The sequence below is a fragment of the Arvicanthis niloticus genome, chromosome 11, assembly GCF_011762505.2.
Source record: "Arvicanthis niloticus isolate mArvNil1 chromosome 11, mArvNil1.pat.X, whole genome shotgun sequence".
Lineage (NCBI taxonomy): Eukaryota > Metazoa > Chordata > Mammalia > Rodentia > Muridae > Arvicanthis > Arvicanthis niloticus.
In genome coordinates, this window is record NC_047668.1 from 61,135,618 (window position 1) to 61,161,777 (window position 26,160).

The window sequence follows — 26,160 nt, forward strand, 5'->3', positions numbered from 1 at the left end:
AGACATTATGCTAACATCTTTCAGTTCCACTTCTTGGCTGGGGCTTACTGTCTTCTGGTCGACCTCCACTCCTTTCAAGAAAGAGTGTGAGGTCTGCGGTTCTCCTCAGCAGAAGCTCTGTGTCTCTTTAATACAAGGCCCTTTTATGTGACTGTTTCCTAAAATCCAGGCACCAAATATTAAACCAATTGCAGGTGATCAGGAAGATCTCAGATGAAAGAGTGGGTGATTTCCTTCTGATGAAAAGATAGAAGAACATTCATGCTAGATAGCAACCTGTGTCTTCCTGAGGCCATCACACCATTAGAGCCTGGTATGCATTTTTCCAGAAGTCTCTTTGATAAACATCTTTGGAACCTACGATGTTTCAGTATGATGGTGCCTCTTGTGTTGGGGTCTGTTTAAGGAAAAGAGTTTCTTCTAAAACTGCAAGTCAGGAAGGGATACCAGTGAGTGGCAGGCAGCACAGCTTGATTTCTGTCTTTACAGTGAACATGCTTCATTATGCTTGTCGGTTTATAGTGTGGTTCTATTCAGTACATAGGAGTAACGTTTTATAAGCATTCTTATAAGAGACAAGCCCAGATGTTGAAGAGCCTTCAGTATGGATTTAGAAGGTGATCCTCCATAAGGACCAGTCACTCGCCATTTTTCCCACTTACTGTCTTTGTCACTTGACAGAAGTCACTTTCCTCTCCAGACCTCAGTTTTCTGGTTCTTAGGATTAGGACAATCTACATAAAACTGAAATCACCTTTAAGTCAGGATGAGCAATATAATTCATGTTAAAATGTCCTGCTAGCAAGAAGGCTTCTTCTTCCCAATGTTGCAGTCACTGTGGAGATTTTGTAAACAACTGAGCACCACAAATGGTACTCCCATTAGTATCATTGTCCTTTCTATAGTCCCATTCTTGTCATCTGCTTTGATAGAGCATCCAGATTCAGAAGAGTGACTCATCTGTGAGACTTTCTGCCTATTTGATAGATAAGTCTCACTTGGAAGTAGGGAGGAGAAGGGAGGAGAAAAATCTACAAAACACAGATGTTAAGAGCCCGAAGAAACAAGGCTTTCTTCTTCATCATTGAAAACAAAACAAAACGGAAGAATTTGTCTGAAAGAAGACCAAACCACTTTCCTAACAAAATAGACATGAGTGCGCCTCTCTTGTGATGCACATGGGCTTTTCTGAATGTGACACCTAGAGGGACCAACTTGCTTTTGCTATGACTTTCATTGTCCAGGTCTTTGAAGACAGTTTTAATTTCTTGGCCTGTATATAAGCTGCCTGACCCATTCTCTTTTAGAAAATCATATTGACTCTTCCATTATTTTCTCCCCTGATTTCATTGTTCATGTTACCAAAGTGAGGGGGTGAAGAATGGGTGACCACTAGTGACTATTATGCAGAAAGAAAGGGACATTGAAGTTCTGTTTTACCACATAGGTTTTTGATAAAACTTTGGGGTAATTAAGAAAATATATTCACTGTAAAACTTGCAAACGTACAAAACAGGTTAACCCTTAAGACCTTCAAAGTGTGGACTTGTTATCCATTGACATGGTTGAAACTTCTAATACAGCCGCTGTCAGTTCTAGTCACCCTAAGCAGGGTAATGTTTATCTTTCTAATATTAAGAGGGTTTTTTGGGGGGGATCAGTTTAATGACCCACTGACCTTGGAGGTCTCATTATATCTTGACTTCATTTACATTGAAACATCAATATTTACTACTCCCTTTTTTCAGTACAAAATATGAAGAGCAGAGCAATATGAGAAACTAGCAGTTCTTATGATAATATGCCTCATACGTGTGGGTTGAGGACTGAGCAATGACTAGCAGGCAGTTCCAACAGATTACCAGCTTTGGGTATAGTATTTCTAGTGATAATTTCTGGCATGGACCTTACTGGATCAATAAGGAAAACTGATGTAGAAATTTTGACATTAGGCAAAGAAAATATGATATTTAGAGGACTCAAAAATTAGTCCAAGGTTTCAAAGTCAACCCTGGCACATCAGGCAAAGAAAATATGATATTTAGAGGACTCAAAAATTAGACCCAGGTTTCAAAGTCAACCTCGGCAAAACAGAATGATGGTCACCTATCCAGATAGATGAGGAAAAAGTAGATTTGAGACCACACAATATCAAGAAAGTGAAATATTTTATGTAGGCCATTGAAACAAAGAGCTGAGGATTTAGCACAGCAGGAGAGCTCTTGCTTGGCCCTTCTGAGAAGCGAAACCAAGAAACCAACGCTGTCCTCCAGTTAGCCATTACCTCAGCTCACTGCTGAAAACAAGAAACTGCAGAGTTGCATTATATCATTTTTATAAAATATTAATTGTTGAACAGCAAGTCTCCAGCAGGCACGTCACATTCCCTTTTCCTATTCATTCCAATCCAAAACATTACTCATCTAAACTTGCTTGGTGAATCATTGTTATAGTAAACTGAGTCTGCAGGACGCCCAGTAATTCATAGCCAGCTGGGGGCTTGTTCATCTTCAGGCTAGTTATTCAGTTCCTGTGCTGGGGAACAGTAATAAGAAGCTATCATCTGCTGGAATGACATGAAATTAATAACAAGGAAAGCAAGATATCTAATTTTAAGAATCTGGATTGAGAAGCCAATAGATTTCATGTAGCTGAATTCACTCTTTCCCTCTCATTTTAGTAGGGAAATAAGTTGCTGGTAAGGGTGTGTTGAAGGTTCCTCAACCCTTCAAGCCTAATACAGGCATAGAAAAAAGAGGAGTGGCCTGATATCTGTCTGGGAGGTGCCATGATGGAGGTGCCCCCTGAGGCTGACTCCAGAAGGGTCAGCATGAATTTCTGAGAAAAACTAGGAGTGGGAAAGTCAGTCGAGCAAGGAGTTTATACCATTTTAAGGTCAGAGAGACCTTATTCAAGTTCATTCAGAGGGCTGGAGTTCAAATTGAGAAGTTTTTTCTGAGCTGCTATCACACATATAGCCACGAGTTAGATGAAGGAAGCCTCGTGTTCTAGCAATGAGAAGATGGTGAACACTTTGAGCAAGGGAGTGGCATAGATGGGCTTGAATTTTGCAAAGAGCATACCAGCAACACTTAAGTAGAGAGTGGATTAGAGGCCGGGGCAAAACTGGAGGTAGGGAAGCCAACTAGAGTCCAAGGAAAGATAAGAAGGTGGGTTAGGGCAGCAGAGGGAGTTTCAGAAGGTAAGGGCTGGCATTAAGATTCCTGGCATGGGTGTCTGGTTGGAAGTGCTGAAGAAGGGTGCATAGGAGAAACGGAGCTGATGTGAGGAGGGATTGTGATAGCAAGTTCATATGTTACTACCATGTCTGTTTGGTCTTAGATAAATGTTTCACCAGGACTGAGCTCAAGCTTTGAGAGAGACTGGGAACCTATTGGCATGGAAATGCTAACTGAAGAATTGCTCAGCTTCCGGCCCCATAAGGGCTGCAGTGCAAAGAACAACATGATTTCTTTGACAGATGCCCACCTTAGAAAGTCCAAAGTTAGCAGTGGCTTGTGTGGAGTCAGTAACAGGATAGATTTCCTCCTCCCGGTTACAATCTGTAAACTAGCTGTAATCCCAGCTTCCTGTGGGCATTCAGAGTAGCCCAATCAACTTGCTGCATTAGATGCCATGTGGAAGAGTTGCTGGTTTAGATGTGAAATAATTGCACTGAGTTTTCAGTTCAAGTCAGGAAGGCAAGATAGGTGAAAGGCAGTACTGGAAAGGAGAAAAAATTCTCACCCATGTCAGGAAAAGAGGGTTCATGTTTGGTTTAAATAAAGATGTTAGGTTTACTTAGCAGAAAATCAAGTAAATATAACTAAGAATAAGAAGCATACTTGGAGGAAGGATTGTGGTTGAAGATGAAGCCTTATCATTCACCCCCAAGGACTGGGAGTCTATGGAGAGCAGACAGGGGAAAGCTGACCTGCTGCAGTCCCAGGAATTCTGAGCTGTGGCAAATGACCACCTGTGGGCCATGGAAGGTGGACTAAGAATAACACCCCTGAGCATGGCAAGGGTACTCCAGGTATGTGGTTCACCAGACTTAGAGGTCAGTGTGGGCTGACCAGTGGATCAGGTGCAAGGGGTGCCTCTTTTCAGTAGCTGCATTTCTGTGGGACAAAGTTAGGGAGATTGTATGCCATTGGGCATGCAGAGTGGTAATGTTGGTGAGCGTTGACCTGTATCAGGTCCTTCTAACATTTTATGTTCCCATGTTAGTGCTTCATGCATGCTTGTGGAATCCTCACAGTGATTGTTGGAGCACCATAGCTAGATGTTTGTTATAACTATAACTGAGAGATTTTATAAGAACATGTTAATTAATGCAAGAGAAGCACAAGGCCACTGACTATGAACTTCCATGCAGATAATGCTGTCATGTAACTGGCACTTTAGATCTTGAGAAGATGTAACCCTGAAACACATAATTTGTCCCATGAGTAACTGGGGCAGCTTGGCTCGTCAGAGTCTCTCTTAGACTAAGTCATAGTTTTTTTACAGGGTTGAGTAAACCATTGTTTCTTCCATCCTACAAATCCACAGTTGGAGCTCCTTTTAGCATTTACCGTATCCCCAAAAAAGTGGCACATGAACTGCATTGAGGGGCTGGAGGGATAGCTCAGTGGTTAAGAGCATAGGTTGCTCTTTGAGAAAACCCAAGTTCAATTCCCAACACTCTCATGGTGACTCACAACCACATGCAACTGCAGGTTCAGGGAGTCTGATGCCCTCTTCTGACCTCTGTGGGCACTGCATCCACATGGTACACATACATACACACAGGCAAAACTCTCATATACATGGAAGTAAATAAATACCTTTTAAAAACTGCATTGAGAGTCCATGTTACCTGGCTCAGAAAGACCATTGTCAAGAAAACAAATAGTAAATACTACAAAGATACAGAGAGTGGAGAATGTAAACTAGTATGGCCACTGTGGAAGTTCATTTGGAGGTTCCTCAAAAGCAGAACTACTGTGTGACCCAGACACAATGACTCTTTATATACCCAAAGAACCCTAAGTCAGCACGCAACATATTTGGACATATCCATGTTCATATATTGGATGGATGGGCAATACCCATGTTTATTGCAGCACTAGTCACAGTGGCCAAGTCAAACACTCAGCCTGGTTGTCTGTCAACAGACAAATGGAAGAAGATATGGTATCACACATATGGTAACACAACAGAGTTTTTATTCAGCCGTAGAAAGAAAGAAAGTATGTCATTTTCAGGAATAGGTGGGAGCTGGAATTTGTCATGTTACTTAAAATAAGCCAGGCTTAGAAAGAAAAATATCAGCTAATTTCTCTCATATGCAGAACCTATATATTTCTTTAAAGAGGTAGACGTTGAAGAGCAACTGTTTGGGGATAGAAAGGGAGACCCAAGAGAGGGTGATGGGAGGGCCTATATAAACAAAGAATGAGCCTTGTTACCAAGAAGCCCATTATAATGACAATATGTTAGTTTAAAAAAAAGAGAATATTAAGAGGTGGCAGAGAGCACTTTACTCTGTAGGAAAATAAAGCTGTCTTTGAAAATAAAGACTTGAAACCATTTAGGAAATAGTGACCGTGGCTAATCATGGCAGTCAGTTCAATGTGAAAATATTTCCTGTGGAAAAGTCAATGTTTTCTCATAGACTCCGGTATTTTAGCAACTAAACCATTTTCATCAAAACATTTGATTAACATGTAAGATGTTTTCGAAGTTCTGTCTGTGTAAACATAATCCTTGTTTAACCCTGCTGTGCAGGGTGCCTTTGCTTAGTCATTCCATACCTGGTGTCTGTCAGTCTGTGCTCATTTCCTGTCTGATGTTCAATATCTTTTTTGCAGATATTGATGAGTGTGTTAACAACACTGTGTGTGACAGTCACGGCTTCTGTGACAACACAGCCGGCTCTTTCCGCTGCCTCTGTTATCAGGGCTTTCAAGCCCCACAGGATGGGCAAGGGTGTGTGGGTGAGTTTTTGGTTTTTGTTTTGTCTCCCTGTCCCCCACCTCATTGTGTTTCATATGTCTTTTCCAAATGAAATGAACGCTATCAAAACTAGGCAAATTTAAGCAGGAAACTTTTCACCATGCTTTCATTTTTATCATACAATTTGAGATTGTGAAAATGATATGTCCTTTGGCCTCCATCATCTTGAGACATCAAGAAAGAAGTATGTTGTTTAAGGCTCTTGTTAAAGGACATCTGCTTAAACCTAACTGAGTGTGGATCTGTGGATCTACCATCCCCAGGTAATGATGCCTGCCACGTGGAATAGGTGGCTTGTCTTTTATATGCGCCTCCTTAAACAGTGTGTGGAAGGATGGTGCTGGCATGAACTACTGCTTCTGGGAATGACACCAGCATGACACTGCTTCCAATTACACAACTGTTATAGGAGAGACAGGGCTGGTAAAGCTCGAATGTGATCCATGTCCCAGAGTCCGACACAGGCTCATAGAGGAGAGCGCACGCATATTTCATATTCTGATCAGCTGTGATTTCTGCAAACTTGTTATGAAACACACTTTCATGGGGAAGGGAAGGGGCTAGAGAATTTCCAACTTCACAGATTATGCAGTCTTTTGTTTACTCTTCTGGGTAGAGAAAAGAGCTGTGCTTGCCACAAGGCAGATGCCACTCAAGGAGAAGACAGTGACTTGCTTGCTTGCTTTGACAATTTGCCAGTCAAACATCAATCTCTTTCCCATCCAGACCTGACCCAGACAGCAAAATGTCCTAGAGTCTTGATTATATCACTTGTAACAGATTCTCTGGTATTAATTATGGAAATTCAGTTAATCCCTAATTACAGAAAAATATTTAGGAAGCAGTAATGTAATTTTCACAAATTTGCATAAACAACAGCTAATCAAAAACCACATGTTGCTATTCAAGAATTACAAGGAAACACAGCTGTTTAACAGTACAGTTAAGATGATGCTATGGTACTGTCTCCTGTGGATGTGGCCAGGCCTGGTAGCACAGGCTTATAAATACAGCTATTCTGGAGGATGAAGCCATAGGATTTCCAGTGTGTGAAGGCCAGCTTGAATAACAAGACACCATTTCCAACCCAAAATTTAACAAACAAACAAGCAGACGGCTAAAGATGTAGTTTAGTGATAAAGGGTATACATAAAATATGAGAGGATCGCCTGTGTTCAATCCACAATACCAATAAAATAGTAGTGGCATTTGCTTACATTTTGACCCACAGCCCTTGCTGTAACCCCTACTTATCCTCCTGTCATCACACCTCAGATTTCATGTGCCAGCAGCATTAGGCTGCTTGTCGTTGTCATTGGTCACTCACTTGCTTGGCTCTCACTTGCTCCTGCCACTGGTTCATCTCCCCTGGGCATAACATTTAATCTACAGCAAGCGATCAGTATATGCTGTTTAATTGTTTAATATTGAAATATCGGATGTTGACTCCACAGAGCTCCAAAGCACCTGCTTACTGTTTATTCTAATGAGACAAATAAATGTGCCCGAACTGTTATTGATTTTCCAATCTGACACAAAGAACACCACCCAGCCAGAAGGGATGTTGTCTGGTATTTTGATAAGCTCAACAGATACTACTTTTTGTTTGTTTTCTTATCGTTGTTTAAGAGATATTAACTAGAGAGGTAGCCCCATGGTTAAAAGCACTGGCTGCTCTTCTAGAGGACATAGGCTCAATTCTCAGTACCCACATGGTGATTTACAATGATCTGCATCTCTAGTTATAGTTATAGGGTTTTGACATTCCTTTATGGCTTCTCAGGGCACCAGGTGTCTATATCATGCACAGACATGCATAGAAGCAAATGATTCATATACATGAAATAATAAAGTAATAATAAATATTTTTAAAGAGATAGTAACTGAGTGCTCACTATGTATGCACTTCTCCTCAAAGAATACCATAGAGCATTTCAGAGATGAATCAACCTTGTGTCCATTCCCTGGTTGTACTATTTCCTCTACTTGGGCTTGTTCCCATCCCCCATCATTTATTCAGCATTCGGATCCAGATTCACAAGACATTTTTCTAACATACCCCTCCATAGAAGAATCAATATCTCATGTTTCTGTGGAAATCTCCCTGTAATCCTCACCATTCTTTGAAGCTTGTAGAGTTTTCTTACTAATATCCTTGACTTGACTCTACCTTCTATGAAGGGGAAGCTGGGGTTACTTGCCTCAAGATTATGCCCCCACATGGGGTCCCTGAGGACCTGGGCTGTGTGCATAGCTGAGAATTGGTCACATGAATGGAGTCTGGTGGGAGAGATTGCAAGAGCCATACTGATAGTAGGGGTTGGAAAGTAGAATTTTCATTTGATATTATATACCTAAAAATAATAACTGTGGACTGGCCAATTTCTAGTCAGCCTTTCTGATGGAAATTATGACCACGTTGAAAAACGTTTCCATTCCACTTTGCTTTATGGTACCGTATCTTTTTATAAGTGACACTCAGGTTACCGGGTTTATATTTGTCTATGAACAAAGTGAAATGGAAAAGTTAGGCAATGTTCTGAAACTTCAACATCCACAAACCTTCTCCTCCCCTAAAAAAAAAAAAAAAAAAAAAAAAAAAAAACAAAAAAAACAAAAAAAAAAAAACACCACCTAGATATACAAGTGACAAAAGATCTTCCCCCTCCTGGAAGAGCTGGAGAATTACTCACATTTTTAAACTCAGTAAAGATTCTCATGGCTTCTGAAAGCTGGTGTTTATGTAGCAGAGCTGTGAACATTTCAGAGTCAAGTCGGGTGCTTTGCTGACTGAGGAGGTCACCAGTCAAACATGTTAGGATCAGAAAGGCAAATGGTACTCTAGGACGAAATCAAATGAATAAATAGCCTTTCTTTGTGGGCTATGAATGGCGGACTTGTATTAAACAGATATCGTGACTTTGCTTTAATTATATGGATTTAAGAATAGACAAAGGAAACATTCAGCAAGGTTGTACTGTGGCCATCAACAGCCTAAGACAAGACAGTGGAATTGGTCATTAGTTATTGGACCAGTTGGTTTCACCTGAATGAGTCATGTGCCCTAACGAATATTCATTTGTGCCTTGCAGTCCAAATTCTCTTATTAATTTAGGCTGCAATGTATTTCCAGACATGTAAGTATGTTTTTAAAACCTTAAATTTTAAACCTAAGTTTCGATTGCCAGAGTGCCCGTGCTTCTGGCTTTTCCTTGAATTAAGAGGTGTGACCAGGTGGTGGTGGTGCACACCTTTGATCCCAGCACTCAGGAGGCAGAGGCAGGTGGATGTTGAGTGTGAGGTTAGCCTGATCCACAGAGTGAGTTTTAGACCAGCCAAAGCTACACAAGGAAACCCTGTCTCAAAAAACAAAAACAAACGAACAAAAGCTACAAGTGTAAAGCTTTGGGTCATTTGTGTGTTCAATGTGCTGACAGTCGAGGAAGACAATGCTGGATAGTCAAAGTGCTCCCAGTGAGACTCCAGGCTTTTCCTTAAAACTACAATTGGAGTTTTGAACCTCGTCCTTGTGGTTTTTGTCCAGACCAAATTGTGCAGCTCTGCCTGCAGGGGTCCTTCCCTGGGAAGGATGAGGTTGGGGGCTCACTAGAGAGCAACTCGTTTCCACGCTAGCCTTGGCATGGCTGGTAAGGTAAAGTGCTGTCAGGAGAAAGGCACGTGCCTTACTTGATCTATGCTCCCTTTTCCAGATGTGAACGAATGTGAGCTGCTCAGTGGTGTATGTGGGGAAGCTTTCTGTGAAAACGTGGAAGGGTCGTTCCTGTGTGTGTGTGCCGATGAGACCCAGGAATACAGCCCCATGACGGGGCAGTGTCGATCCCGGGTCACAGAAGGTAGGTCCCAGTGGTACTGTGTAGGGATTGGAGGGTCCTCTCGGGATGGGGGTGAGACAGGACATATCCCAACACAATCCTGCCTCTGGGAGTGTCTTAATTAGGGTTACTATTGCAGTGATGAAATGCCATGACCAAAGCAACCTGGGGAGAAAAGGTTATACTTCCATCACTGACAGAAGTCAGAACAGGAAGAGACCTGGAGACAGGAGCCAATGCAAAGGCCGTGGAGGGGTGCTGCTTACTTGCTTACTCCCCATAGCTTTCTTGGCCTGATTTCTTATAGATCGCAAGACCACCAGCCCAGGGGTGGTCCTGCTGTCAGTGAGCTGGGTGCTCGGCCCTCATTCACTACAGCCTTGCCTACAGTAGGCTGATCCTATGGGGGGTATTTTATTAATTGTAGTTCCATCCTCACAGATGGTTTAAGCTCATGGCAAGTTGACATAAAACTATAGAGCACAGATCGATTCCATGTCTTGTGCCTTATCAGTAAAAGAAGGATACAGGTGATGACATTTTGGGTAAATGGCCTCTAGTGTTCTTTTCAACCAAGCAACATTGTGTGTAAAGGATTCAAATGATGAGGACATTCGCTGAGAATCACCTAAGACCTAGAAAGCTATCAGCTAGTGTTTAGCATGGCTGTGTCTCACCAAGTTGCATAACCCCTCTTTCTTGGATGTTGGGGAAACTTACCCTGACACTTCTCTAAATTAAAAGCAACATATGGGTCTCTCAGAGTCTACAAAGTTTTCCAGACGTTGTCCTAGAGAGTTGCCATGTTTACATTTGTTTGAAATTTGATTTAGAGCATGTTGTCCTTGCATGTATTGAAATGGAGAATTGACAGCCTTCCAGATAAATTAATCACTCACCACAGCCTACAACATAAAGCCCAAATCCAGGAGGGGTTGTATGGCCAATGTTTTGGGCGTCATCTTTCTAGTGTCTTCTAAGGTCTCCATCAGAAAAATATTCTGACAACTATTTAGCTCATGCTTTTTAGATGCAGGGTCCTCAGATGATTCTCTCGGTATTCCAGCATCCATGCAAGGGTCTTTATACCCATCACCTGGCACACCACTGTATACCTGTTAATACAATTCTGTACCATCTGTATCTCTCAGGATTATCCATCATTCTATAGAATTACCAGGTATCCTAGTCTCCTAGGTAAAACTTCTTCTGTGGACCCCTCCCACCTCACTTCATTCTGCCCACAAAAATACAGAGATAGTTTGCTTTTTATGACCCAATTATACTTTAATTTGGAGCTTTTTTTAAAAAAAAATTCTTTTGGGGGGGGGGGAGGGGGGTTCGAGACAGGGTTTCTTTGTGTAGTCCTGGCTGTCCTGGAACTCTGTAGACCAGGCTGGCCTCGAACTCAGAAATCCTCCTGCCTCTGCCTCCCAAGTGCTGGGATTAAAGGCGTGCGCCACCACTGCCCAGCTAAAAAAAATTCTTAATCTGTCTTTCTAAAACTAAGTTCAGATATCATTTCTATCATTCTTATCCAACCTGTTGTTTGCATTGTGAGTTAGGTGTGAATAATGTCCAGCTGTACACTCTTTGTCCTATTACACACAGCTTGCTGACCAGACACCCCATCACATTGATCTCTTTGAGTAGAACTTCTGGTTCTACTTGTTGGCCTTGGTGCCAACACTTAGGAGGCTAAGGCAGGAGGATTGCAAATTTGAGGCCAGCCTTGGCTACCTAGAAGACATCCTGTATCATAGAAAGAGAACAGAGAGCGAATAGGAACTGTGTTGGTTTGTTTTCTTAAGTGATTCACTCTGTGCTTTGCTTTCTAGATGCCATATTTATCTTTCACATCTAAGTGTACCTCCTTTTGGAGGTCTTACTTTTTCCTCCACATTCCTGTTGTCAGTGACTTGTGGAATTCTCTGCAGCCCTCTCCTGAGTCCCACATTCAAAAACAAATTACACCTTTCTCCTCATTCTGCAAGTTCCTGAGTGAGCATACTAGGAAAACCCTGTGTCTGCCTCTCTCTGCTTGCATTTCTGTGTCTACATCTCTTAACTCCCGTATTCCGACGTGATGAAATGATGCCATAGAGCTGCCTTATTCTCAAACGTATGAGGAGATTTAAAACAAGAATGTCTGATGTCATTTTCAAACTAAAGAAGAGGATTGAGGTTCCTGGGTCATTTTTTTTAAAGTCTTTTCCTGAACATCGCCACTCTGCAAAGCTTGATAAATAATAGATCCCTTTAGCACTAGAAGCGACTGTAGCAGTGACAACTCTCCAAATACTTCTCTGCCACATTACTCTGGCTGTTAGGATCAGCTGTCTCTAAAGGGTATGGAAAAGGTTGGCTCTTGAAGATCTTCAGAGTCGTGACTGTGTGTAAGCAGTTTGGAGGCAAAGAGCCCATGGAGTCCTTCAGAATATACTGTAAATACAAAGGAGAGTGAACATAAAGAACCATTTCCACATTAAACAAATGAAGTAAAAACATTTAGATCGTCTCACCTTATCCACAGACTCTAGGATCAGATGCGTGTAGGAAAGACAAAAGAAGAAAACAGCCTTTATAAGTGAATATGCACACCGTCATCAGATAAGCCAAAAGAGTGGTCCCAAGCACAGCTGCCACTTCCGGTACAGAGCAGAGAGTCATGTTCATGCTGTAGGAGGCTGGACAGATGACCACACAGCAAAGGTTGTCTATACCCTCTCCTCATTTATCTCAAAGAGAATAAAGAAAAAGGAAAAGCAGAACAAACCCAAGAAACTTGTCATGCTGAGATATAACATCCCAGGGTGTTGGATACTCAGCACCAACCTGGGTTTTCTCCTACAGAAGGTGAGGATGTCATTACCTGCCTCAACCTATGGTTACTCTGTGTCTCTTGTGAAATGGCTTTAGTGACACTTCTTTCAAAACAGAACCACCTGAAGCTCAGGGTGTGGTTCAGTGGCAGAACACTTGCTTAGCATGCACGGGGTCCTGCAGATCCCCGCCACCAAAACCGAACAGAAGGAAACAGTCGCATAAAAATGTCAAAACCATGGTGATATTTTTGCTCTCACCATACAGACTGCTAGGATGAAGACGTGCAAATTGATTTTCATACACTAATGCTAGGCCAGGTAACAAATTCAAATGAGAGAGATCAAATTCAAAAATATCAGAGACGACATAATGTTTCTTAGAAGTCATTGGCATGTGATGTGGCAGGGGCACTTTTACTGACAAGTCTGTAAGAAAGGGAGCTGCCATGCTCTTCCCTCGTAACACTTTTCACAGGCATTGATTTGACCTCAGAAAGTCACTCTCCAATGGAATCTGTCTGCTCCTGGCAACACAGGTCTAAACTCACAAGAATTAAAAAAAAAAAAAAACACACCTTATATATATATATATACGTATATATATATATATATATGTATGCATATGTATACATATATGTACACACACACACACACACACACACACACTGATCAGAGATGTTTACTCCAATGGAAAAATGCCCCAGGAAGTTGACTGTTTGAAGGTCAGGAAGATGAGGATGTTGTATTTTTTTTTCCCAGAATGACCTTTGTGGACCAGTTTTTCAAAAAAGAATTTGCGTTTCCATCCAACATGGATGAAGGCTTGCCTGACTCTCCATTTCAGCTGTGTAAACACTGAACTCTCAAACAGCTTGGAAAGAAAATAAAAGCAGGATTTGGGAGAAAAAAGCTGAATAATACAATTGTATTGTTGATCATTTCTCTTATGTAATAATCTCTGTGCCTCCCTCCAGTGCAAGACAAGACAATGATAATTTTATGTCTTTGTTTCTGTGATCTAAATGTTAAAAAAAGAACACAAAACAATGTTTACTATATACACACATATAAGTTATATACGCGTGTATATACATATAATTTGTCATGCTTTGATTTAAAATGAACATTGCTTTTTTATTATCAACATTGAGGATCTTCTATATACTATCACTTATTAAAAGTAATCAGACATACTCTAACTTTACACATAAGGAAAATATTATTGATTTTTCTTTTAGGCACAAACTATAAAGTAAACTTCATCTTTAAAACTGTTCCTTTCCTGGTTTATAGTTTTAATATATTGCTTAATAGCTCCCATTTTTTAGGCTTGCTGAATAAATAAGTGAACAAAACTGAATAGTAACATTGAAAATATTGTGAGAAACATTTGTAAATTTTCCTATAAGGTCTCTGGAATTGATTTAATAATGATTTAAAATAGATATTCTTACTTTTCCCTAATAACTCTGCTCCTAAAGCTTGGAGCCCTTCTAACCAAGATGCCTTCCATCAAAACAGGCAATATAGAAGTCCGTCCTGCACATACATGTGAAGGAAGCAGGTTCAGACAAGGGAGGTGGTGGGTTTACCCAGTGCTCTCTCTACTTTTCTCCCCCTCTCTCTACCCTGCCCTCTCTCTCTCTCATACACACACATATACAACATACACATTTTGAAACCATTTCATAACTGGCACATAGGAATCTGCATTTTTTTTTTTTTTTTTTGGTTTTTCAAGACAGGGTTTCTCTGTGTAGCCCTGGCTGTCCTGGAACTCACTCTGTAGACCAGGCTGGCCCCGAACTCAGAAATCCGCCTGCCTCTGCCTCCCAAGTGCTGGGACTAAAGGCGTGCGCCACCACTGCCCGGCTAGGAATCTGCATTTTATTCTTCTTCTATATTCTTGGTCTGTACATACTAGTTTAAAGTCCAAGCCCAAAATCTGTCCAAGAGAGAGTCATCAGATAAAGTTCTAGAAGGATCTTTGGTGTTCTTGTTGGAACTCTGCCAGGAGAGTAACATGGATTTGGAAGGTCTGCTTGAGTCTTTGCTTGTTTCGTAAGAGGAAGGCAGGCAGTTGGCATCAGGCAAAATCCTGATGGCATTTTATGAGCTTTTGCTTTAGAAATGACCTTAAACTGCTGAGTGTATTATTGAAGTTCATGGTCAACTTGTCTCTGACAAAACAGTACATAGGAAACAATTGTGAAAATAACTCATTAAATGTCCCTTATATCTTGACCTACCAACTTCAAAAGTATATAAGACTGTTGGATGCTTAGCTTCCTCCTCCCTGGTCAGTATTCTCTTTTGTGGTTTCTTTGGACCTACTATTCAGAAATGGTAGGGTTCTGATGAACACATTGCACTGACAATGTGCTAAGTTACCATGATAGCCTTTGTTAGTTCTTATTTTGTGCAATATAAAATGAAAACCACAATTGATAAAATAAAACTGGACCACAGTCAATCATATGGACTCTATAGCACATAGTGGAAGAAGTCATATTACTCTCCAAGCCCTGTCACAATATACTGATCAAAGGATATGGAGACAATTCAAATCTGATCGTGATCTTATTTATTTTCTGAAAATGAGTAGACTTTGTTTTTATCACTTACAGTCTTTCATATCACCCTGTAGGTGTATTGTCATAGAGAAAATGCAGAATCTGAACCCAGACTTTCAGTCTTAGACTGAAACTTTGCTGCAACTCCCAGCTTTCTTCTGAGTTATGCATTTGCATCATTTAACTAGGTTTTCAGTGATGAAGGTTGTTTTAGGGGCTCCAGGTTACTGCATTGATTTTCTATGTATCTCCCACTGTACATGATTCAGAACTGACTTGGAGCGTGGTTGATCCAAATAACTGCAGAAGGGTTAATTATTACGTGTGGCCCCAGATCTTTCATCCCATGTTGGGGAAAGTTTCAGTGATTTAAGTAGGTGTTACAGCTCTGTAAAGAATGGCCCTGGGTTGGCAAAAAAGCAGATATGGAAACTGTGCTCACAGCCAAATTTACAAGAAAAAAAGTAATTGGTTAACGTAAAAGGAAATGGTTTTGACAGATTTACACTCTGGGGTGTATTAGAAACCTACCAAATTCAGGACTCAAGTGTGATTTTTTTTTTTTTTTTTTTTTTTTTTTTTTTTTTTTTTTTTTTTTTTTTTTTTGTCTTTTAAAGCAGAAGAATCTGACTCCAACAGTGGAAAATGGTCTGGTGTCAAGGACATGTAAGGGACATATGCCCTTGGTCTCTGTCCTGTCATGGTTGTTACTTTACGGTCTCACCAATACTCTTTCTCTGTATTCTTTAGATTCAGGTGTGGATCATCAGCCCAGAGAAGAGAAGAAAGAGTGCTATTATAACCTCAATGATGCCAGTCTCTGTGATAACGTGCTGGCCCCCAACGTCACCAAACAAGAGTGCTGCTGTACGTCGGGTGCTGGCTGGGGAGACAACTGTGAGATCTTCCCTTGCCCGGTCCAGGGGACTGGTAAGATCTGCTAACTGGCATGTCCACCCTGCCTGGTCACTTGGTGTTCATGATCCCGGGAATGAGTATCTTTTGGTTATGCTTTTGAAGTCCAGAAATAACATTCACTGTCTTCATGACTTAAATTAGTCTGTCTTTTAGTGAACTCCACTCAAGCCAAGCCTTAGCCCTCATCCTACCTCCATATGAATACTTAAATTCTGTCTGTCATAGGATGTACTGTTACAGTCAGGCTCTGTGGATGCTGTGAAAGATAATTCAGATTTATTCTGTTTAAAATAAGAGCTATTTTATTTGTTTGTTTATTTGTGTGTGTGTGTGTGTGTGTGTGTGTGTGAGAGAGAGAGAGAGAGAGAGAGAGAGAGAGAGAGAGAGAGAGAGAGAGAGAGAGCTCTCAGATGTGAAGCTGGTGAAGCTGAATGTGCCCATTTTGTACTTGGAACCAAGTGTCCTCTCCATCATTTTGTGCCTTTTTTTTTTTTTTTTTTTTTTTTTTTTGAGGCAGAGTCTCTCCCTGAACCTTGGACTCAAGTTTCTCAGCTAGGCTAGAAGATAATACCTCCTTGGAGCTAGATATATAGACATAGGTAGACCACCTAGGTTGCTAGGTCAGTGCTGGAATTTGAACTTCTGTCCCCCTGATTAAGGAGCACTTAATGATGAGCCATCTTTTAGCTCTCCAGATTCATCTTATTTTGCACTGAGGACAGCATTATCCAGCAGTACAACTTGCCTGTGTGTAAGCCAAACTTTTGCTTCATGATCTCTTACTAAACCTTCAAATCACTAACTACCACAGTAATGCCAAAGAGCAGTCATGCTGTCAAATAAAACATGGGTAAAGTGGGAGGTTTAAAAAATATACGATACATTGCCAAAGATAGTGGTGCACACCCTTAATTCAAGTACCCAGGAGGCAGAAGCAGGCAGATCTCTGTGAGTTTAAGGCTAGCTTAGACTGCCTAGAAAATCATAGGCTAGCCCATACTACACAGGAAGACCCTGTCTCAAAAAGCAAAGAAACAAAGTAACTTCTGTAAGTAAGTCACTGGATGTCTTCTCACCTAACCCGTGTTTTTGAGACCATGCTGGATTTATTGCTTGAGTGTTTTAACGTTTGTAAATCTGAGAAGATAAAGCTAGATTAAAAACCTGCACTCAGGGAAATACTGAATCTTTGTTTTCTTTTTCAACTCATTGTTTTATTTGGTTTTGTCTCTCTTAAAAATCAGCTGAGTTCACGGAAATGTGCCCTAGAGGGAAAGGATTTGTCCCCACTGGAGAATCCTCTTACGACACCGATGGGGAGAACTACAAAGGTCAGAGTCAAATGCACACGAGTTTCCAACACGTGTCAGTCACTCTGGTGGGGGCCTGGCTTGCGTTACACAGTGGTAGAGTTCTGTTGGGCCATGGAAACTGGTAACAGCCCTTTATTCCACCCCTGGAGGAAGGTCTTTGTGGATGCTGGACAAACCTGTGATTTGGGGTCAGAAGAGCAGAGGCTTCATGGCCTTGAAGGGTCAGTTAACCTTCTGAGTTTCCCACTGTTCATCTCTGAAACAGGAATGGTCTCAGAAGTGCAATGAGCTTTCAATGAAATAATATGTGCCTAACTGCTTACCATAAGATGTTATAGTCAGGGCATATTCTTTCACTCCTAAACATACACTCCAAATTATATAAACCATAGGTGTGTACGTTTGATTATCATGTTACCCATTATGATTAGCTAGAGAGCTAAGCTTCTTGCTTTTTTAATAGCCTGTCCTATTTTTCCTATAGTATTTTTCTAATGGCTGCAGATTCATCATGAATATTGGGAAAATGAGAAAACATCAGTAGCTGTTTTATATCTCTAGCACTGCTGTGTATTATCTGTTTATTCTGTTGAGTATCTAGATATATAAACATTTTCTCACTAGCTGACTTTTGACAGTCCATGTTAGAGATATTATCATGACCTACTATATATAAGGTGATTTTATTTCCATTACAGTTTAATATTGAAAACTGGAAAGTGTCTGGAAAAAAGACTGTGAAAATGGTTTTATTGTTCATCCATTTTTGGAAAGCTAGTATTTGAATGGTATAGACTAACTCAGTAACTGGATAAGAAATTCCACTTGTGTTTTTAAAATACATCCATGACTTAGTCCAGCCGGATTAGGAGACTTGGTCTGCAGTATGTGTTGAATGGTTTTCAAGCTCATAAATATCACATACTATATTTTTACAGGAATGAAGTTAAATTTCACTTCATGCTATGAACCTCTATTTTGCTCTAAGGCCATCCTCTCTTATAGATAAAACCCAGTTCCTCCTCCTAACTGTGCTGTGATTGATGGAAGGACAGGGCCCAGACATGCATGGCCACATGGTCTGTGCTTGGCTCTGCCATTTTCCACTTGTGTAAACTTGAACTGGTCTTTCATGCAGTTGGCAGTCTTCAAAAGGAGAACTGGGTGATATGGGCTTTGAACTGCTTGAATAGGCAACCCCAGACTGTCCCAAATGCTTTACATAGATTATCTTACTCATCCTTTGGATCTGAGTAAACTGGTGGGTCTAGTTATGTCCAAAAGATCCTAGAAACATCGGTGGCCAAGAGGCAGTTTCTATGGGGGAAGCAGGTCTGCCAATCTTTTTTATTACTTGCAATTCCATGAGTTTAACTCCCTCCCCAGAAAAGACTTCTTTGTGCCCCATCAAACTGTTCTTGGCAATGTTGTATATCTCAGTTAGGGAATATGGCAGCGTATGTCACAGAGAGAAAGGCCCATTTCTCGAAGGCTGTGCAGGAGCAGGTTCTGAGTGCCACTGTGGAATCCACAGACAAGCTCATCAGGAGTGAGGCTGCACTAGGACCACATGTGATCATGCTTCTGTGTCTGTCGATTGGGCCTAATTATGTAATAAATTCATAGTCTATGTCTGTAAGATTCTTTTAAACATAATAATGTCCAACCTGAAACCAGTTACGAGTTAGGTTCTTTATAACCAACAAATCAAAGCATCCCCCATCTCTATTTCTCAATTGTCTTCCGTAGACGCTGATGAGTGCCTGCTGTTTGGAGAGGAAATCTGCAAAAATGGTTACTGTTTGAACACTCAGCCTGGGTATGAGTGCTACTGCAAGCAAGGGACATACTATGACCCTGTCAAATTACAGTGTTTTGGTAAGCTTTAAAAGAATATAGTAAGGTATGGTTTGAAAGTACACAGGAAAAAAGCAAAGTAATGGTATGTAGTAAAAAAATGGTGTCATTTAAGTCTAAATCACGTCTGAATCTAAATGATGTCTTCCTTTAAAAGATGCTTAGTTGTCTTGTGGCTCTCTTTCTTGAGCAAGATTTGAGAAATAAGACCCTTTTGTCCTTTATCTGAATAGATATCAGGCAAAGAGTTAATATTCATTGTGGTATAAAAATCCAGGTCACCAATATGACTGCAGTGCTCTTGCAGTCAGTTCATGCAAACAGAGGACATTTTTAAGTACTTGTGCAGACTTTAACGCTTAAGCCGAAAACCATGTTCTCTAGGAGGAGAAACATAGCATAAGGAGATAATTTTTAAAGTATTGAAAAATGGCATTTTATCTTAAGTTTTTCTAAGCATGTCTCATTCCTATATATTTTCTTTCCATATTTAATAACAGCAGCAGAAGCAACATGACTTTTCCTCAGTGACTCTGTCTTTCCACTTACAGGGGGTCTCCTGGATGATGATGTGTTGTTCATTCAAAAGTGGCAGCTCTTGATATCTGGTCTGAATTTAGCATCGTGTTAACTTTGATGACTGTATAAAACACAAATGATTGCTGATTTTCTTTGGTGATTTTCTTTTCTCTTAAGATATGGATGAATGTCAAGACCCTAACAGTTGTATTGATGGCCAGTGTGTTAATACAGAGGGCTCTTACAACTGCTTTTGTACCCATCCAATGATCCTGGATGCCTCTGAGAAGAGATGTGTGCAACCAACTGAATCAAATGGTAGGTTTGGATATGAGATACAAATGTCTATCTATCTATCTAGAAAAATGTTCAAGATTGTCATTTTAGTTAAAAAGGGGATTACTCAAAAATAGGGATGCTAGTTCCTTGGTTATCTTGAAGAAGTTAAGAGCTCCTTAGAGAAATAGTGTGGTCCATTTGGCTAATGTGAAGATTTAATACTTGGTACTCACTAAGTGAGCATCGAGATACAGAGATGTTGAGCATGTGGCCGGGCTGCTCCACCTGAGGGTTCACCACACTTAAACTTCAGAGAAAGATGTGTGGTCAGGAAATAAACAATTGTGTTTGCCCGGGGTGTAGGACAAAGATAAGGCTGGACAGAACAGAGTGTGGAGTTAATCAAAGGGGAGAACCCTGAATGCATGGGTGGGAATCCTCACTAGTCTCTGAGCATGTGACATGCCATTGATTATTTGTATAATAATCACATTTAGCAAATTCCATCCAAGGTGGAAAGTTTAGATTTAAGGATGCTGGCATGAAGTGTTACTGGTCCAGGGTTTGGCCAGCCATGGGAAACCATGAATGTAGAAAGAAGTGGTGGAGGTTGTCAGGGTCAAAAGAATGAGAAGCCCATGACGGAACAGCAAAATAACAGGCCCCTTGTATTGTGAGAGGACATTCTGTAGGCAAGCATTCAGCCAGGATACCACAAGCAGGCAGAATATCTGCTGACGGAACAATATTCAGCTGGAGATGACACAGACGTGATCTGTGGAAAGAGCAGGCCGGATCCAGACTTGGAAGCTGCTCATAGAAGTAGGGATGGAAACTTTGAAGCTTGCTGGCTTCCACCGCAGCATTGACAGAATAGGAACAACATTGCAATTGTCATGGAACCATGTCTTCTCTTTCAGAACAAATAGAAGAGACCGATGTCTACCAAGATCTGTGCTGGGAGCATCTGAGTGAGGAGTACGTGTGTAGCCGTCCTCTTGTAGGCAAACAGACGACATACACAGAGTGCTGCTGTTTGTACGGGGAAGCCTGGGGTATGCAATGTGCTCTCTGCCCCATGAAGGACTCAGGTGAGCTGCTGTCCAGTTCATTATTCAAGTGGCCTATAGCACATCTTCTTTATCTCCTTAACATATAACCCTTCTCCTTGTGTCTTATTTCATCACAGAAAGGTATGTGTTTGTGTGTGTGTGTGTGTGTGTGTGTGTGTGTGTGTGTGTGTAGTAAAAGACACAGTTATATAAACATCTGCCTCCTGGTTTGACTTTGTCTTCAAGCCAGACCACATCATTAATTTTGAAACCATCATTCTACTTCCCCCCAGAATGATAAATGGCCTGAAGAAATATAATCTAACCATCTGTGGCATGGTATGTGTTTGTGTGTGTGTGTGTGTATGTGTGTGTGTGTGTGTTACAATTCATATTTTCAGATATTTCATTATTTTGTTCTTACCCAGCATGCAATTAATCCAGTTTTTAAAATAGAGAGGGCAAAGAGCACTGAACCTATAAAATATTAATGTAGGTAGAAGTTAAGGCATTGATGTCAGACTTCGTATGAGAGATACTGGTGGAGCACTCTAATCCAGAAATTCAAAAAGTTCAGATTTTTAGAGCACTTCAGATTTGGGGATTAAAGCTACTGAATTGGCAAAGTCTGTCCAAAAATCTCCAAATTCAAAAATCTACTTAGTTACTGTTTCGTTGCTATGAAGAGACGCCATGATCAAGGCAACTCTTATAATTTAATTGGGGTTTTTTGCTTTATAGTTTCAGAGGGTTTGTCTGTGATCATCATGACAGGAAGGAGACAGGCGTGGTACTGGAGCAGTAGCTGAGAGCTTTATATCTTGATCTAGAGGCAACAGACATGAAAGAAACACATCCAGTAACACACTTCCTCTAACAAGGCCACACCTTCTAATCCTTCCCAAACAGTTCCACTAACTGGGAAGCAAGCACTCAAACACATGAGTCTATGAGAGACCATTTTTATTCAAACCATGACAACCACAAACCTTGAAATATTTCTGGTCCTAGGCATTTCAGATAGGGAATATTCAACTTATTTAAGAAAGCTGGCTTGTCAGGTAAAAGCCCTTGCCAAAACGCCTGACAACCTGAATTCAGTCTCCAAATTCCTCAGTGTGGAAGGACACAACACACTCCCATACATGGTCCTCTGACATGTGATGTGGCATATGTGCCTACACACTTACACACAAATAAATAAATATCAAAAAATTAAGAAAGGATTAGAAAAAGAAGAAGAAAGGAAATAAGTATATATCTATTTTTCCTCTGTTTTGGGAGTGAGCTCTGCCTGTTCATTCTCCTGGGATTGGAAGATGTCTAACTTCTAACTGTGTTTCCTGACTGGCTGTTTGGTGGCAGCAAGGTTGTATGATAAGGGTTTGTTTCTTTTCTGACCATCTAAGCCGCTTCTTATTTAAAGGAAGGTACTTGAAAGTGTTTAATATGTCATTTTCTCAAATTGACTTGTTAAAGCTGAAAACCCAGCCTGCAGAGCAAGACAAAGGCGTTCACAACCAGCACATATTCTCAGAACAGCAAGGAGGGGAGGGCTTGGAGAGGGGAAGGGCATTAATTTTCAGTTAATTCAATTATTGGAATATATCTTTCAAGCTACTTCATAAAGGTAACATTCTGGGTTAGAAATAACTTCAAGTCAACGTAGCATGGAAAAGAAAACAATTCGAAATGCCACAAAAAAGTAAGCAGCTAAAGTCACAGACGGGAGTGATAGCCACTCGGAACTGGGAAGGCTGGGTCAGGAGCAATGGCCACTTGGAACCGGGAAGGCCAAGTTGGGTTTGCAGTGATAGCCACTCAGAACTAGGAAGGGCAGGTTCTGAGACACTGCTTGTGGCAGCAGCCTTCTGTGAGAACGCACTCACTAGCTCCTGGGATGGTAGGGAGGGTGAGAATATGTGTGATTACAGATGGCAGTGTCTTAGACCCAGGAGGCCGATGCCACAGGAAGACAAGAATAAAATCAATATAGAGGTCAGTGCAGCCAGGCTGGGTCTCCTCACTGTGCTTCAACTCCTCCCTGTCTCCTTGTTCTTCTGCAGTGTTTTTCATTAAAAAAAATAATAATTAAGAATTACAAAAAATTAAGACAACCAATGAAGTTATATCTCCCTCTACCTGCCCTGTCATATTTAAATTTCACTCTCTAAAAATGCTCACTCTTGGCTATTGGCCTTTGAGCCTCATAGGCTTTTTATTATACATCCTTTTATTAGAGATTACGTTAGTCATTGATACATATTTAGTGTAATATCTAAAGCTGAACTCAATACCACCAGTCTGAGCAACACCTGGCTTTTTGCTGTCTATGTCAATACCTCTGAAACCAGGTTTATCTCCTAACCGACGGCATTTAAAAAGGCCACAAGCCACATTTTGTACATTTTAACATCATCTCTCTTTTTTTTCTTTTTTTCTATTAGATATTTTATTTACACTTCAGATGCCACCCCCTTTCCCCATTCCCCCCTTAGAAAACCCCTATCCCATGCCCCCTTTTTCTTTTTGCACATATACATTTTTTTAAAAAATGTTAATCATAGGCTTTACAAGTTTGGTATTGCTCAATCAGAAGTGTAACCCACTACCCAACCTAGATATATCAACTGTCTTTGACTGGTGGAGATACATGAACATCTGCCTCCCTGTCTCCCCCCTCTTTCTCTCTTTCATCACCTAGCTTCTCCTCTCATCTCTCTTAAATGCAGATTTAAGATTGTGATTAGTGGTGTTTTAGAACTGATGGAGGAAGGGTTGTGCAGAACCTGCTCTACCTAGGCAGCCTGCTTTAGTTAGCCACACTTCGTGCTTGCTATTTTAATTGTTCCTCCATAGCCTTTCTCAGCCCCAACCCTGATTTTTCCATTGTAAACAATGCTACAGCGAACCTCTATGGGCAGACTTATAGGACTGCCCAGGGACAAAACCCCTACAAGTCATAACACTGGGCTGGGAGCACTTTTATCTGATGCCATTATTTACACCAATGCAAAGTTGGAAAAATTATACACAGGGTAATAGTCACCATTCTACCATGACATACTATAGCTTTGAAATTGTTCTTTGTCTTTAGAGAATGCTTCTGTGTTGAGAATGGGACCTTGGGTAAATCACAAAGTCTACTCCTAAGCCACACACGCGGTCCCTTAAGAGTTGTTTCTACCATATTGGTAAATGTGTATTCTATATACATTCCCCTTGTTTCTGGGGATCTGAAGATCTCTTCTTGGACTGACCAGTGACTTGTGTTTGTCTTGTTGCTGCTGTTGGTTTGTGTCTTCTTGCTTATTTGTTGATGAGGGGTGCATGATTTGTTTGTGGCCCTGGCCTTTGGACTTGGCTGCCCTTTTAGTCATGGCTGCTCAACGGAAGGGTTTGTGAAGAGCCACACTTTATTCTGTCTCCAGCTTGACTCTGTGATGCTGTTTCCTGCCTGTGACTGGTGAGCCAAACACCTTGGGTATTCATGTGTAATTGACTGGGTTTTCAAAAGAGATACTCAAATAAGGACTGGAGAGGTAGCTCCATGACTGAGACAGCACTTGCTAATATTCCACAAGGCTGGAGTTTGGTTTTCAGCACCATGTCAAGTGGCTCACAACTATCTGTAACCCTAGTCCAGAAGATCTGATACCCTCTTGCCTCTGCAGGAACCTTCACACACATCACACACACACACACACACACACACACACACACACACACACACACACGCAGAGAGAGAGAGAGAGAGAGATGAACACTAGGTTCAAGCCAAATGTTTTTCTAATGTAACCAAAATCAAAGGCTCTTATATAATATATAGTTACCTAACACCTGAACATGAATCAACTGATGTAGAAATAACCGTTGCTATTGTTGTTATACAAGTTTCTGTTCTACACTGCTGCTCCATAAATATAAAGATCAAGCCAGTGAGCCAGGAGTCTCATCTGAACACCAGCCCTGGTTCTGAGGTTGTAGAGATGAGAGTACAAGATACTGCATTCTGTCAAGCCCTGGGGAACATGCCTCCACTGTAGATCCAACATCTAGTGAGAGCCTACAGACACTGAGCAGCGTCTGAGGATGGTCAAACCTGCCCCACAATGATAGTCACCCGTGTTTCAGAGGAACCAAAGAATGTATGAGTTCTAAAACTGCATGCTCAGAATTCTGTCTCTGAGCCCTTTATACATACAATTTCTGCATTTCTAGACTATTGAGAAAGACAGCATTGTCCTTTGTTAATTCAAACACTGGATTAGCCCCAGCCTGCCAACACTGAACCTTCCAGTTTCTGAAGGAGGGCCCCACTGTTTTGGGGAATGATCCGTTACTGATGGAAACAGTGCTGGGGGAATTTGAAGAGTAAATCGCAGCACCTGCCATCAGCTTTGAACGTTAAAGTGCCATGTAAAGTACAGCTCTGGCTCAAAATAGGCCCTCACACTTCTGGTCCAGTAGGTCATAGGCATTAATTCCTGCTCAAGCAGCAAGTCTGAGAATACTGCCAGGTGGAGGCTGTAGGAGTGGCCCATTCCTTGTGGCTCTCAGAAGTCAGATGCTGCTTTGTGTGTTGGTACTGCATGGGGGAGAAATGAGCAGAGGCTGAAGGATGATGTTAGGAGACCCTCACATGAGAAGAACTATGTCCTTGTGGAACTTTGTTCACTTTGGGGGCCACCGTCGATTTGATGTCAGTCCTCAGCTAGTTAAAGGGGCCAAATGGCAGGCTCAGGAAGGAGAAAGCCCCCCCCCACACACACACATTACTGGTGGTAAGGTAAAGGGGATGTGTCAGGGTGTGCCGATTACTGGTGGTAAGGTGAAGGGAGTGTGCCAGTGGTGTGGTGAGCATGTGCTAACAACCTCTGCCTTCTAGAACTCTGAAAGCCTCCCTGCCTGTTTGCACCTTGCCTCCTCTTCCTCCCTCTCATTTTCACAACACCTTCCCTACCCGCTCTTAAAATGTCAGTGGCTGAAGT

General features: G+C 41.3%; 1 protein-coding gene across 10 annotated transcripts in view; it reads left to right on the forward strand.

The window, feature by feature from the left end:
• Positions 1-26,160, forward strand: part of Ltbp1 (latent transforming growth factor beta binding protein 1) — a 381,523-nt gene that overhangs the window by 335,988 nt on the left and 19,375 nt on the right. For 6 of the 10 annotated variants that reach the window (XM_076942288.1, XM_076942286.1, XM_034513993.2 and 3 more), the window contains 7 exons: positions 5,856-5,981; positions 9,711-9,854; positions 15,982-16,161; positions 17,394-17,480; positions 19,212-19,340; positions 20,016-20,156; positions 21,038-21,208. In XM_076942288.1, the coding sequence (XP_076798403.1) occupies positions 5,856-5,981; positions 9,711-9,854; positions 15,982-16,161; positions 17,394-17,480; positions 19,212-19,340; positions 20,016-20,156; positions 21,038-21,208 (978 nt within the window). The remainder of the gene's footprint in view (positions 1-5,855; positions 5,982-9,710; positions 9,855-15,981; positions 16,162-17,393; positions 17,481-19,211; positions 19,341-20,015; positions 20,157-21,037; positions 21,209-26,160) is intronic. The other 4 variants (XM_076942287.1, XM_076942291.1, XM_076942292.1 and 1 more) reach the window with 1 other exon arrangement.